Source organism: Prionailurus viverrinus, chromosome A3, assembly GCF_022837055.1.
Source record: "Prionailurus viverrinus isolate Anna chromosome A3, UM_Priviv_1.0, whole genome shotgun sequence".
Lineage (NCBI taxonomy): Eukaryota > Metazoa > Chordata > Mammalia > Carnivora > Felidae > Prionailurus > Prionailurus viverrinus.
In genome coordinates this window covers 34,643,667-34,657,088 of record NC_062563.1, presented here as the reverse complement: position 1 = coordinate 34,657,088, position 13,422 = coordinate 34,643,667, and the positions used below count along the sequence as shown (strand labels likewise).

Genomic DNA, 13,422 nt, shown 5'->3' with positions numbered 1-13,422 from the left:
CCACATTTATATATCTTCATTATAGCATCTATCATGCAGTTTTCCCCATATTTTTTATATGTCTGATTTTCTACTAGACTGAGGTTTTTTTTTTGTTTGTTTTTTTTTTTCAACGTTTATTTATTTTGGGGACAGAGAGAGACAGAGCATGAACGGGGGAGGGGCAGAGAGAGAGGGAGACACAGAATCAGAAACAGGCTCCAGGCTCTGAGCCATCAGCCCAGAGCCCGACGCGGGGCTCGAACTCACGGACCGTGAGATCGTGACCTGGCTGAAGTCGGACGCTTAATCGACTGCCCCACCCAGGCGCCCCTAGACTGAGTTTTTGAGAGGAGTGACTATCTCTTATTTAACTCCTTTGTGTCCTAAGCACACTGCCAGGCATTTAATAGCCACCTAATTAATGTTTGCTGGTGAACCCAGGATATGGGACCCGACCTTAGATCCCCTGCCTTGTAGTCCAAGACTTGGCCCTTCACATCATGCTTCCAATACAAAACAGATCATCACTGATTATCTTTGCTATTGTTATAAGAAATTTCTGGAGGGAGGGGCATCTGGGTGGCTCAGTCAGTTAAGCTCCTGACTTCGGCTCAGGTCAAGATCTTGTAGTTTGTGAGTTTGAGCCCTGCGTGGAGGTCTGTGCGGACAGCTCAGAGCCTGGAGCCTGCTTCAGATTCTGTGACTCCCTCTCTCTCTGCCCCTCCCCTTCTCATGCCACTTTAAAAAAAAAGAAAGAAAAAGAAATTTCTGGAAGGAAAACTAAGAAGGGTAATGTAGTCTGAATCAGGCCCATTTTTTCCAGAAAAGTATTGCAAACTTTAAAAATGAAGTTGCTTCAATTCCATGCTTGTATCCAAAGAATCTCAAAAGGGAAATTAAAAAAAAAACCTCAATAGTAGTACTGGTAGCATTTGCATTTCCAGATTCCTTAGACATAGTTATCACATATTCACATACCAAATTAAAAACAGGAAAAGGAAAAAAAAACCATATACATATGCATGTGAAAAAATACTCAGAGGATAATAAGAACTAATATATATTGAGCACTTACTGTGTGTCATGCATACAGAACTTAAATTTTTTTTTTTAATTTTTTAAATTTATTTTTGAGAGAGAGAGAGAGAAAGAGAGCAAGTGGAGGAGGGGCAGAGAGAGAGGGAGACAAAGGATTGAAGCAGGCTCCAGGCTCTGAGCTGTCAGCACAGAGTCTGATGCAGGGCTCGAGCTCACAAACCAGGAGATCATGACCCGAGCCGAAGTCAGATGTTTAACCAACTGAGCCACCCAGGCACCCCCATGCACACAGAGCTTTACTTGTATGTTTTCATTTGATCCCGTGTCAACTCTATATGGTCGGCATGGCTAGTGACACTTTTCAGATACAAACACTAGGGACATGGCAGGTTACAAAACTTGTCTAAGGTCCCAAGTATGTGTGTGTGTGTGTGTGTGTGTGTGTGTGTGTGTGTGTAGGTGCTATGGCTTTGAACCCAGGTCACTTGATTCCATAGGTCACACTGTAATCCAGCAAACTAAATGTTCACATCAATTTATTCTTAATATTTTTGTTCTAAAGTTATAAGGCAAAAGTTGAGTTGGCCATACAGTACATGAAATAATCACAAGTAAATTACTCATAATAAACCAAATTCTTAGTGTAATTTTAAGACGGAATTTTGAGACAGGGTCACAGCTACATAAATGATTATATTTTTTATTTATAGGCTGGGTATAAGTCATAGGAGAAAGACAACATATTACAGTCATCCTGGGAGAAGTATTTTTACATTTTATTTATTGTATTCTCCAGTAATATTTACAGTATTCTTTAAATCCAAAATAGTTACTGTTTGCCTTAGCATTATATGTAAGTTCATAACTATAGTCAACTTTATTATTTAAAACTAATACAGTTGATCCTTAAACAATGCAGGAGCTTGGGGTCCCGACCCTCCATCACATGGTCAAAAATCCATGTATAAATTTGACTCCGTCGCAAATTTTACTAACAGCCTACTGTTGACTGGGAACCTTCCTGATAACATTAGCAGTCGATCAACACAGATTTTGTGTATTATATATATTCTATCCTGTATTCTTACAATAACATAGCCTAGAGAAAAGAAAATATTACAAAGAAAATCACAAGGAAGAGAAAATACATTTATAGTACTGTACTGTATTTACTGAAAAAAAAATCCACATGTAAGTGGACCAGTGTGACTTAAATCTGTATTGTTCAGGGATCAACTACCCATTGATTTATTCCTATCTTGTTCATTACAGTGTCAGTGCTGGGGGCACCTGGGTGGGTCAGTTGGTTAAGCGTCCGACTTCGGCTCAGGTCATGATGTCGTGGGGTTCGTGAGCTCGAGCCCTGCGTGGGGCTCTGTGCTGACAGCTCAGAGCCTGGAGCCTGCTTCGGATTCTGTGTCTCCCTCACTCTCTACCCCTTCCCCACTTGCACTCTGTCTCACTCTCTCTCAAAAATAAACATTAAAAAATTTTTTTTAAAAAGTGACAGTGCTATGCAGTGACTATAATACAAATCCAAATGTCACTGAACTATTTTCAAGTTAATAAGTCTTAAGTCAAAGGGAATTTGGTTCAAGAAAACCACTTTGAGTTCTCAAAAAGTTTATGGGTAAAGTGGTAATTTTCTGAATATGGAAAGGTGTTCAAAGGTCTCCCTGGAAAATATGTTTGGGTTATTAATAGAAAGACAGTAATTGCTTTGTCTCTCTTTTTAGATACAGTGCTACTTTTTAACAATTAAGGTAACTTTGGCAAGCAACTGTAGTCTCTAAAGGAGTACCCTCTAAAGGAATGTGTTATTCCAGTGGATCCAGTTGGCCAGGATACAACTTCAAGTGCATTAATTATTCCTAACAATGTGCACAAAGATAATGTTTAAAAAATCTCAACAGGATATCCACTGTGGTTCTGGTAAAGTACCTATTTACAGAACACAATTAAATCTAGTCTGAACGACCACTGGCTATGAAATGAGGCTCCCAGATATGCGGCCCTATCTACCATTTATGTAGCCTTTTCTTCTGTGGGGTGTTTGAAACACCTCTTGTCAGTATATCCAGAATCGTTTTGCTAATTAGTGTATTTTTTTTCTAGAATCACTGCTCTGTAGATATGAAATTACAAGGCTTTAAAATATATCAGTTCATGGAAACATTTATTTCCCAGATCTTAACCTGTCTTTGGATTTTAGGTCTTTTTAAAGCTTTCTAATTCTACAAGTCCCCCAAGTAAAGTATACTTTACTATACTATGAATAATGATCTTTTAAGACTTCATTATAGAGGCTGATTGTTTTTTTTTAATCTCCAATTTGTTTTCAGGAAATTGTCATAACATCTAATTTACTAAATATAAATATTTTTTTCATTTTTAACAAAACTCTTATTTGAATCTCATTTTCTTTCTAAAATGTCTCCAGCTGATATTGGTCTGAAAGCATGATCCTATAGTAGACATAGTGGATTGTAAAAACTCAATTTATATTTATTGACTGAATTTTCAGTATCCAATTGTTTAGAAAATTGCAATTTACAGAGAATTGCTTGATGGATTTGATTTTCTATTCAGCTTCAATTTCTATTCTTTCTTTCCTTTAGCTAGACTTATAGTAAGTTAAAATTTTTGAGCATTATATTCACAAGATGTTATCCAGTAAAAGTAAAATCAGGAGTAATTGCAGAGGAAAAAAAATTTTCATGGTTTTCTAAATTCATCCTTCAAGGTTTTTTTTTGTTTTTTTGTTTTTTTGTTTTTTTGTTTTTTTGTTTTTGTGCTTAAATGCAGAAGTCTTTGTCATTGTTATTCAGACCAGTAAATTCATTCCAGCCTCAGGGTTTTAGCACATATCCTTTCCTTTTTCTGGACTGATTCTCCCTTATTCACAATGGTAGCACTCCATTCCTTTTGCTCACAGCAACCCCCCCCCATTTACATATATGTCAATCCACGTGTTTGAGGAGCACCCCCGGAAACTGTATGGTCCTTGGATCCTAGGACTATGTTTTGTTCACTAACACATTCTCAGGGCTTGAGGGCAGGTAGTATAAGAGCTCAAGAAATATTTGTTGAGCAATGATGGGACCTGAACTGGCACATCTTTCCTACCCCAAAGCATCTAGGAAAGAGCAACAATGAGCAAAGTCGATCATTTCGGTTTACATATTCAAGGGAAGGTTAGCATGTTTGGGGGAGCCTTTCCATGGCTCTGTCCAGGTTTGTAGCATCACCCACTTTTTCCACCTATAGCAGGAAACTCAGAATGGGGGAGCACTCTTCTTTTTCTTTCTGTTACCTATTGAAGTTCTTAATAAACTGCATTTTCCTAAAAAAGTATTGACAATAAGAATGGGCTGTTACATTTAATAATAGCACTCAATACTTTTTCATAACTTAACAAGTTTAGGAATGGTTTCTCAACTTCATTCAGTGCAAACTGAACATTTCCAGAGTGTTTCAAGAAGCTAGAAGGTTCTTCCTATAGTTTAAGTGTTATCCTTGGGAAAGAGCTTACTTGTTGCTTAGATACTAGGATAAAAATAATTTGCAATAGAAAGGCGAGTTCTGCATATAGCCTGAGAAAAAGATTTTATATAATAGACTGCTCTCCCAGAAATAATGGTAACAAATCATTTTAGAGCCAGTTATATAGGACTGCACTGAAATGAAGGCAAATTATTTTAGGTGGGCAACATACATTGAGTGCCTTGAATGTGTTCGGTCTCTTCTCTCCTCTATCTTACCACCTTATGAGCAAAGAAGGCAGTCTCCAGATTCATTCTGCATCCCTCCACGCAAAAACTGTGTGATCACAGCCCAGCAGAGAATGTAAATATATTTATTTATAAACATGTACTCTCATGTTAACTTCTTATTAACCTACAAGTCTTAAAACTAGACATTTTAAATGGTTAGAATAAGATGGATCGATATTTTAAATATCTTCCTAATCACAATCCATACTGATTAGCTAACGTCTCAATGGACATCAACAAAGGATTTGTTAATATGAGAAGTTTAAATTCTTAACAATAATACTTTTTGGCCCATATCTTTTTATATTAGATGTTTCTAAAAAATTACTATTTACAAAGAACAAGGATCTTTGTAGATAAAATATTGGGTTTATGGGAATGAAAGAAAATATAATTACAGTGGCCCCATATATTGTAAATATTAATATTAAGTCCTAGGGACTTCTTAAAAAATGTTTGGGTAATATGAGGGCAAGCTATATTTCAGTATGATTATTACAGCTGTTTAATATTATTAATTCCAGAAAAGCAACATGCTCACCCTTGAAGATGGAAGACTACAAGCCTCTAAAGCAGTTTCAACTCGCTTCCGGTCTGCTGAGAACAAGCGGTATATGCTGTGAAATGAAGTCACAACACATGAGATATGGACCACACACTTACTGATGACACCCATTAGAAACATCCCATTGAATCAAACCTCCTCGTCATTCATCTTTAAAGAATTAAAATATATGCATTGCTTCATGCATCTGCATATATGTTCTAAAAAAGATCTATGTATGTGCTTTTCAAAATCACAACATCTAATATAAAATCAACCTTTTGAGGCAAAGGTGATGACCCAATGAAAAACCATGGCACTAAGTAGCCTCTAATATTAAGTACTTAAATAAATCCTTGATAACTCTTTCTCTTTTGCTGCTACCTATTGCTCTAAAGGTGTAGGTTATTAATATTATTAGTAGATAATGAATTACTCTTAATAATAATAATAATAATTTAATATTGTTATGAATAAGAGCCTACCAGTAAGTCAAAGGTTAAAGACTAAGGACATATTTCCTTTGGTCAGTAATTTGGTTTTAAAAAATAAAATTTATGTGCATCAGCTATACTTCAATAAAAGAGAGGTCAATTTATTAACAAAATAATATTTAAGTACTGCATTAAAACTAGATTTTATTCAATAATTTGAATTTATGGGTTCTATTGAAACATGACAAAATCTAGCATGCAGAGCCCACTGGTCCCACAAGGAATATGGTAGAGGTGAGCTGTCATTGTCTCCTCTAGATAAGTTTTACTCTAGTTCTTCCCACTCCTGGCCTGCATCTTCATGTAAGTTCCCTGCCTGGTTTCTTTTGACATTTGAGTTTGCAGCTCCTCCTTCAAGGCTAGCGTCATCTTGGTAGAAAGAGGCATTGAAGTTGCCCAATTTCTATTCCTAGAATAGATCTGAATCTCAGATGGCCTTTTGGGTTTAGCAGTAAGGTTTCCCACCCTTTCTACCCACTTCCTGCTTTGTTGTTTCTTGAAAATGATGCCACAGGAAAATCCCTATGAGGAAACTAGCTGCATTGACATGAACATGGAGCATGAGGGAGAACAAGGTTACCATGCATTTTCAGGCTCCCATTGGGCCAGTGGATAAACGAAACAGAGCCATGGCATGGAGTCAAATCTTTGAGAAAAGCACATGAACACTGGGAAGGGCTCCCGAAGCTTACTTTTTGAGAGGAATGCGCCCTTCTGGAGTGACTTGCAGCTTAAGCTTCGTATAGCTGTTGGAGAAGCAGAAAAACAAGTGTTTAATCTTTAAAATGCTTTCTATTAAGGAATAAAATACATAGAAAAGGGCTGATGCCTATGTACAGTTTATTGAATCTTACAAACTGTTTAGGTCTCTGCAATCAGTACCCAGATCAAGAACTAGAACATGATCACCTTAGCAACATCCCAGAAGCTCCTCTAGTGCCCCTTTCCAGAGCCCAGTCCCCACAATGGAACCATTATTGTGACTTTAAACAACATAGATTTCATTTTAGCCTGTTTTGCACTTTATATAAATGGGATAACATTCTTTTGTGTCTGGCTTTTCATATTTTTGAGATCCATCCTTATTTTTCGCTTATAGTTGTAGATCATTTACTCTCATTGTTGCAAAGTATTCCATTGTGTCAATACAACTACTGTATTTATCTCCTCAACTGCTTATGGACATATGGATAGAGAGAGAGCAACAGAAATTTTGAATGCTGCTCATGGGTGTGTGGATTGGGATTACCACTTTAGGAAACTGCACATGCTATGACCCATCAATCCCATATCTAGATATATATGCAACAGAAATGGTTATAACATGTTCATCAAAAGGCATGTTCTAGAATGCCCATAGCAGCTATTCATAGGGATACACTTGTTTGAAAGGGATATCCGAAATAGATAATGATTAGCCAATTAGATGTTTTACTAGCTATAACATGCTATGTTTCAGATACAATGTCTTCTTTATCTGTGTCCTCTTCCACTAACTCTACCTGGCACATTAGATGTTCTAGAAAGTTCTCATAGATGAAGGGTGATAAACTCAAAGACAGTAAAAAGAGAGAAGAAAGGCAGCGGGTAGGGAGAGGCATTAGAAAGGTCATCAAGGTGATAAACTAGAGAGGAGATGATCACATGAAAAAGCATTTAAGTAATGACCTGTGCAGTATTAACAGTAAAAGCAATTCATAGAAGAGTAAGAAAGAAATGTAGGCTGGAGTCTTAGGTCTGGAATGGTGGGTATGTCTTACAGAAGAACAGGGAAAAGAGAAAGTTAATAAGTAAACAGAGGACCACCTAGTAATGTTTCTGCTTGTGGTTTTGATTTCAAGGCTTTCCAACCCCCTGGACATCCATAGCCTCCAAAGTGAACACAGCAAATTTTCCTTGCTGCTCATCTGGCAAAAATCATTATTTTCCTTGGTCAAATTATTTTTAGAAAGACTGTGTAATTCCAGGGTGATTGAGTAATCTTGTTTTGCTTGTCTTTCCTCCTCCTTTTCATTCTGTGCCTTCCTCTGCATCTTTTCTCTTTCTCCTTTCTTACTAACACTTTCTGGGATCTGCGGGCAGGAATCAGAACATCAGTTTATGACTTAAGTAGGCAGGGAAGTTATTATAGAATCTATCAGAGATCTAAGACTCTAGAGAAATGAGTACTGTATGTTGTTCTTTTCCTTGTTCAGATAAATAATTGATATGACACAGGCATATGTATGTAGAAGCAGAGGACCCTCTGAAATTAATAATTTTTGGTTCTGAGCACAGCTGCCAGGATTTGGACTTGTCTCCTTATTGTGTGTCAAAGGCATTGACATTCAGGAGAGCTCAGCCTAACACGGATGTGCAGCTTGGAGGAAAGAGCAATCTTTCTTGGAAGTTTACCAATTCTAAACACTGGAGGTATCAGTTCTCTAACAAATCCCAAAGGGAAGTTTATGTTTATCAATGTAAGAAGCCAGTGCAGCATAAACAAAAAACTCACAAAGGACAAAGGAAACTGACTCAGAAGAAGCAACACCCTTAGCAATAAAATTAGGGCTACTTACGCTTTTTCCAGAAATGCGTCTCTGGACATGTTTTGGGCCAGCAGGTTTGTTGCCAAACTGAAAACCTCATTTGTCCATTCCTGAAAGATGTAAATCACACTTGCATTAGCTTGCATACTGTACAGCCTCTAGACACATGTTTTTAGCTAGGCTACCAGGAAGACAAATTAGTTCAATCTGTATGCCTTAGGGACTTTTTCCTTTTCTTTTTTCTTTTCTTTCCTTTACTTGTCTTCTCTCTTTCTTTCTTTCTTTTTTATAAAAATGACATAATTAAATTTAAAGCCCTGAGTAACTGCTCCTTTTGAAGGAAATGTTCTTATCACATAAACAAAATTTTGTCTGCTTTTAAAAATCCTTACTGATAGAAAACTGGTATGTTGCCTTTCAGTAACCAAGTACTTTTTACTAGTTTCCTAGCATTGTAAAGAGAGAAAAAGTTACCTAAGAGTTCAAGATAGAGTCAAATATATTTTCAACGCACCTGCAAATGTAATCTTCCTACTTTGCTACTCAAGCCAAAGCAGCTATACCAGGGAACTTTAAAATGTTAGTTATAGTTCTACAAGTTCTTAAAATCAGTTGCAGTCACAAAGTCATACTGTATACCGTACTCTGTCTCCCCAGCAATTCTAGCAGCCTCTCACTACTCCCCTAATCCAATCCCTACCTCACACTGCTCACCAGTGTTCTCACTTGGCTTCCAAGAAAACAGAAAAGAGTAAATCTACAAAAAAAGTTGGAAGTTCCATTCTGGGTGATAATTTTGAACACAGAATTAACATTGTGCCTCCACTCTACCCCCCCCCCCCCAATTCTTTAAGAGAAAAGGACATGAGAGCTAAGAAACCGTGTTTTTTTAGTTCAACAGCTTTTCCATCTAGTTTATTTCTACTTTGTTTTGTTGGTCTTCTGTATTTTGCCTTCTGACTTAAGGTATTGATAATATACCATCATGTAATACAGTAACATTTTAGATAGGACTTGGGGTATAGAGTGGTGAAGAAGGAAGAAGGAAGAAAGAAGAAGGAATTCTAAGTAAAGAAAACTGTCTGGGAGAAGAATCAGAGGTAAGACTTAGAGAGAATGGTGAGTAGTCTCATAGGAATTGCAAAAAATAAGGGTAGTTGCAGTGAAAAAAAGGAAAGTTGGGGCAGAGTATGGAGAGCATTTAATGTCTGTGGAGGTATCCAGAGAGAATCTAGCAAGAAATCCCATAGCACTGAAGGCCTTTTGTAGGGTGAGAGAGGAGGAGAGCCGAGGCTGGATTGTGCGTTAGGGGGATCATCTCCTTCTTGGCCATGTGGAGAATGGAGTTGAGGCTGAGAAACCAAAAAAAAGGAACTCAGCTAGGAAGCTATCGCAGTTTAGGAGGTAATTTTGGAGGCCTCGAACTCTATACACTATTGGTGGAAGACTTGGAAGATGTGACCCAGAGTAACTGTGAGGGAAGGAAAATAGCTGACCACGAAACTTCACGTATAAGCAAATAAGCACTGGAATAACTCTTTAATAGCTTTAAAATAAATTTCCTCAAATTTGATCATTTTAAACTAAGAGTAATTACCTACTGGCCCTGGTTTTTACAATATGCTTCTTGTATAATATTTTCTGAGCTAAAGGTCAGACTTTAGACATTTCTACCTCCATGGCAACTTTACGCATCAGTGAAAGTATCTGTAATTGAGGTCAATGTACCATATCATATGTTTACTAGGGGGCCAATTCCATACCAGAAATAGGTACAGTGAAGGCATTATGAAGAGTTGGGGAAACTTAACTGGGTCTGACCTTCTAGGTTGAAAGATAAGATCTCTATTATAGCCAGCCCAATAGAAATATAACATCAGCTATGTATGTAATTTAAATTTTTCTATTTGCCACATTAATAAATTTAGAAACAGGTGAAGCTAATTTTAAATAAATATTTTAATGTTTATTTATTTTTGAGAGAGAGAGACAGAGTGGGAACAGGGAGCAGACAGAGAGGGAGACACAAAATCCGAAGCAGGCTCCAGGCTCTGAGCTGTCAGCACAAAGCTCAGTGTGGGGCTTGAACCCATGACTGTGAGATCATGATCTGAGCCAAAGTTGAAAGCTTAATTGACTGAGCCACCCAGGCACCTCAAGCTAATTTTAGTAGTATATTTTATTTTAACTAATATTTCAAAAATATTAATCATGTAATCAACATAAAATGTAGCTATTTTATATTCTTTTTTTAAAAAAGTGTTTATTTCTTTATTTTGAGAGAGACAGAGAAAGTGTGAGCAATGGAGGGGCAGAGAGAGAGGGAGAAGGAGAATCCCAAGCAGGCTCCAAGCTCAGTGTGGACCCTGACATGGGGTTTGATCTTATGACATTGAGATCATGACCTGAGCTGAAATCAAGAGTCAGATGCTTAACTGACTGAGCTTCCCAGGTGCCCCTTGTACTCTTTTTGTGTACTTAGTCTTTGAAGTGAGGTATTGGTTTTACACTGATAGCCCATCTCAATTTACATTGGCAACCTTCCAAGTATTCACTAGCCACAGGTAGTGGGTGGCTGTGGCTGTGGCTGTAGCCTTTGGTCAGTGCCCATCTTCTAGATGCTTAGCTTTTTATAATGGGTCTTTTATAAAGTCAGCCAAAGGATAGCATCATCACCACCCTCACTACACAGCCACGGTTAGCTAATTCAGAAAGTAAAGCACAATTTCTTTTCATCACATTGTTAGAACGTGAACATCTAAATTTCTACGTGTGGAATTCCTAGAATTCATTGGCTTCCTGCAGCTTTTTGAGATATTCAAAAAATCTGATGCAGGCTAAACCAAAGATTCAGGGACTAAAGCAGTGATCAAGGGAACTTTAGAAATAACCCAACTCTTGCCTGGGTACTGGTTTCTGTCTCTATCATCCTGAGCTAAAACAGCACGTATCTTACTTTGGATTCCCCGGAAGCAGACCCTGAGCCAAGGACTGACGAGGAATGGGTTTATTATAAAGCGTTCCATGGCAAATTTATAGTGGACTGAGCAGGACTGAGAAGGTAAGAAAGTAGAAGGGTGTGACACCAAACAAACTCAGGCACATGGGAACTTTGGCCTTCTCCATCCTGATGTAGACCACACATCAAAGTTGAGTTGTGATGAAGAGCATAGAGCTGGAACGTGGCAGTCCCTGTGCCTGTTACTCTTGGTTAAGGGCTGCTGGAGGTGATGGAAATCCCCAGGTACTTCTGCTTTTCTTGATAGTACACAAAGGGGATTCCAGCATTCAGAAGGAACAGCCAACAGAGGCAAGGGTGCTGGCTGCTGGAAGTGAAAGCCATCAAGGTATTGTGTGTGAAGATGGAAAAGGATTGGAAAGGATATGGGCAGAGCACTGCTAGAGTCGGCTATGGCAGGATAACATATTTCAGAACTTTTGGGTACCAGAAGTAGCTACATTGTGTAGAGGATGTGCAACCAATGCCTTGAGGGAATTGATTCCCATATGTTCAGTGCTTCTGAAACTTGCATGTACATAGAAATCTCTGAGGGTCTTGCTGAAATGCAGATGCTAATTCAGGAAGTCTGGGTAGGAGACAGAGAATGCACATCCCAAGTGAAGTCTATACTGATCCATGCTATGGGTAGCAAGGTTCTAGAGTAGACTTGCAGCACTGAGGGAAAGTTTGGTAGAAATGAAGGACTTTAAGCTCCACACCAGATCTTCAGACTCAGAATCCACATATTTTTCGAGAAACCCTTGTATTTTTTAGGCATACTGATGTTTGTTTGAGCATACTGCTAGGCCAGGAAGAGTATTTTGAGTAGTAATGTGTGCCACGACCTGGTTTAGGAAACATTATTCTAATCTTTGTCTACTTGCTCCCCAAGCAAATAAAGAAATTATTTTGGTTATTTGTTTTAGAATAACTAAAGAGATCTCACAGCTGTGCTAAGAACAGCCTGCCTAAAAAGGCATGGCCAAAGTCGCTGAAAGCAGCCTTGGCTCTTCCTGAGATATGGCATATGCTTTGCTGCAGGATAGACTGATCCCACCCTGGCAGTGTTCTCATAAATTCAACACTGGGCCCTGGTGAGTTTGGCACTGGAAGGACAGCTTCTAATTTTAATCTGGAGGGTTTGTTTTTCCACTTTCATAGACAAGGTTCTGATGATTGCCACTAAGCTTGGCCCAGCTTCTGCTGTTTCAACCCTGAAGCTTCTTAAATGATGTTTTCTGTCCTATGATCAATCTTTTCCCATGAAGGGGACAACAGAGACCTGAACTAGATAGAGATCTGAACTAGTTGATCTGAAGGTCAACTTCCATGGAATTTCATCTGGAGTTTAAATGCACCTGTTTGTGTCTTAACATATGCAAGACTGTTTCTGAAATTCCCTCACCATCCCCCCCTCCACACCCCACCCCTGCCAGAGGTTCTGGTGCACTTACTGTAAACGCCAGTCTTGACACCATTATGGATACAAAGTTTCTCTACCGGGTCACAAAGTTAAGGCACTTGCATTTCTAAAGGCATTTCAGTTCTGCCATTCTTGGCACAGGATTTAGGTGTTTGCTTAATGCTGCCAACAATTGTTTCACAATTGTCCATTACTCTTAAAAGTACTGTTTGAGTGTTTACTATGCACTGACCTAGGTCCCTTGCAATAATACTGTCATTAGTTCTCACAACAATTCTCTAGGAGGTAGGTACTGTTACTAGCCTCATTTTACAGAGGAGGATTCAAAGTTACAAAGCACTTGTGAGTTACATTCTCAGGGCTAATAAAAGTCACAGTTTGGGATTAGATCACTAGTTTCTTGGGCTCCAAACCCTGTACTCTCAGATATTGTGCTGTCATTTTGTTCTAGAAAATTTTAAGGTGGCTGATACAGTTAAACAACATGAAAAAGACAAGTAAATCCACTTAAATGTATTCCATATAAAACAGTGACTCAGCATTTACCAGGGGCTAGTCTAGGCATTTGGCAAATAATTAGCTCACTGAATCCTCACAAGCACTGTAGGAGATAAATTCTGTTACTACCACCCCATTTGT

The 13,422-nt window shown here is 38.3% G+C and overlaps 1 protein-coding gene across 6 annotated transcripts in view; it reads right to left on the bottom strand.

The window, feature by feature from the left end:
- PLCB1 (phospholipase C beta 1) overlaps positions 1 to 13,422 on the bottom strand; it is a 708,066-nt gene that overhangs the window by 212,561 nt on the left and 482,083 nt on the right. For all 6 annotated transcript variants that reach the window (XM_047853458.1, XM_047853461.1, XM_047853460.1 and 3 more), the window contains exons 5-7: positions 8,390 to 8,469; positions 6,524 to 6,577; positions 5,335 to 5,410 (exon numbers count right to left, since the gene is read on the bottom strand). In XM_047853458.1, coding sequence (XP_047709414.1) covers positions 5,335 to 5,410; positions 6,524 to 6,577; positions 8,390 to 8,469 — 210 coding nt within the window. The remainder of the gene's footprint in view (positions 1 to 5,334; positions 5,411 to 6,523; positions 6,578 to 8,389; positions 8,470 to 13,422) is intronic.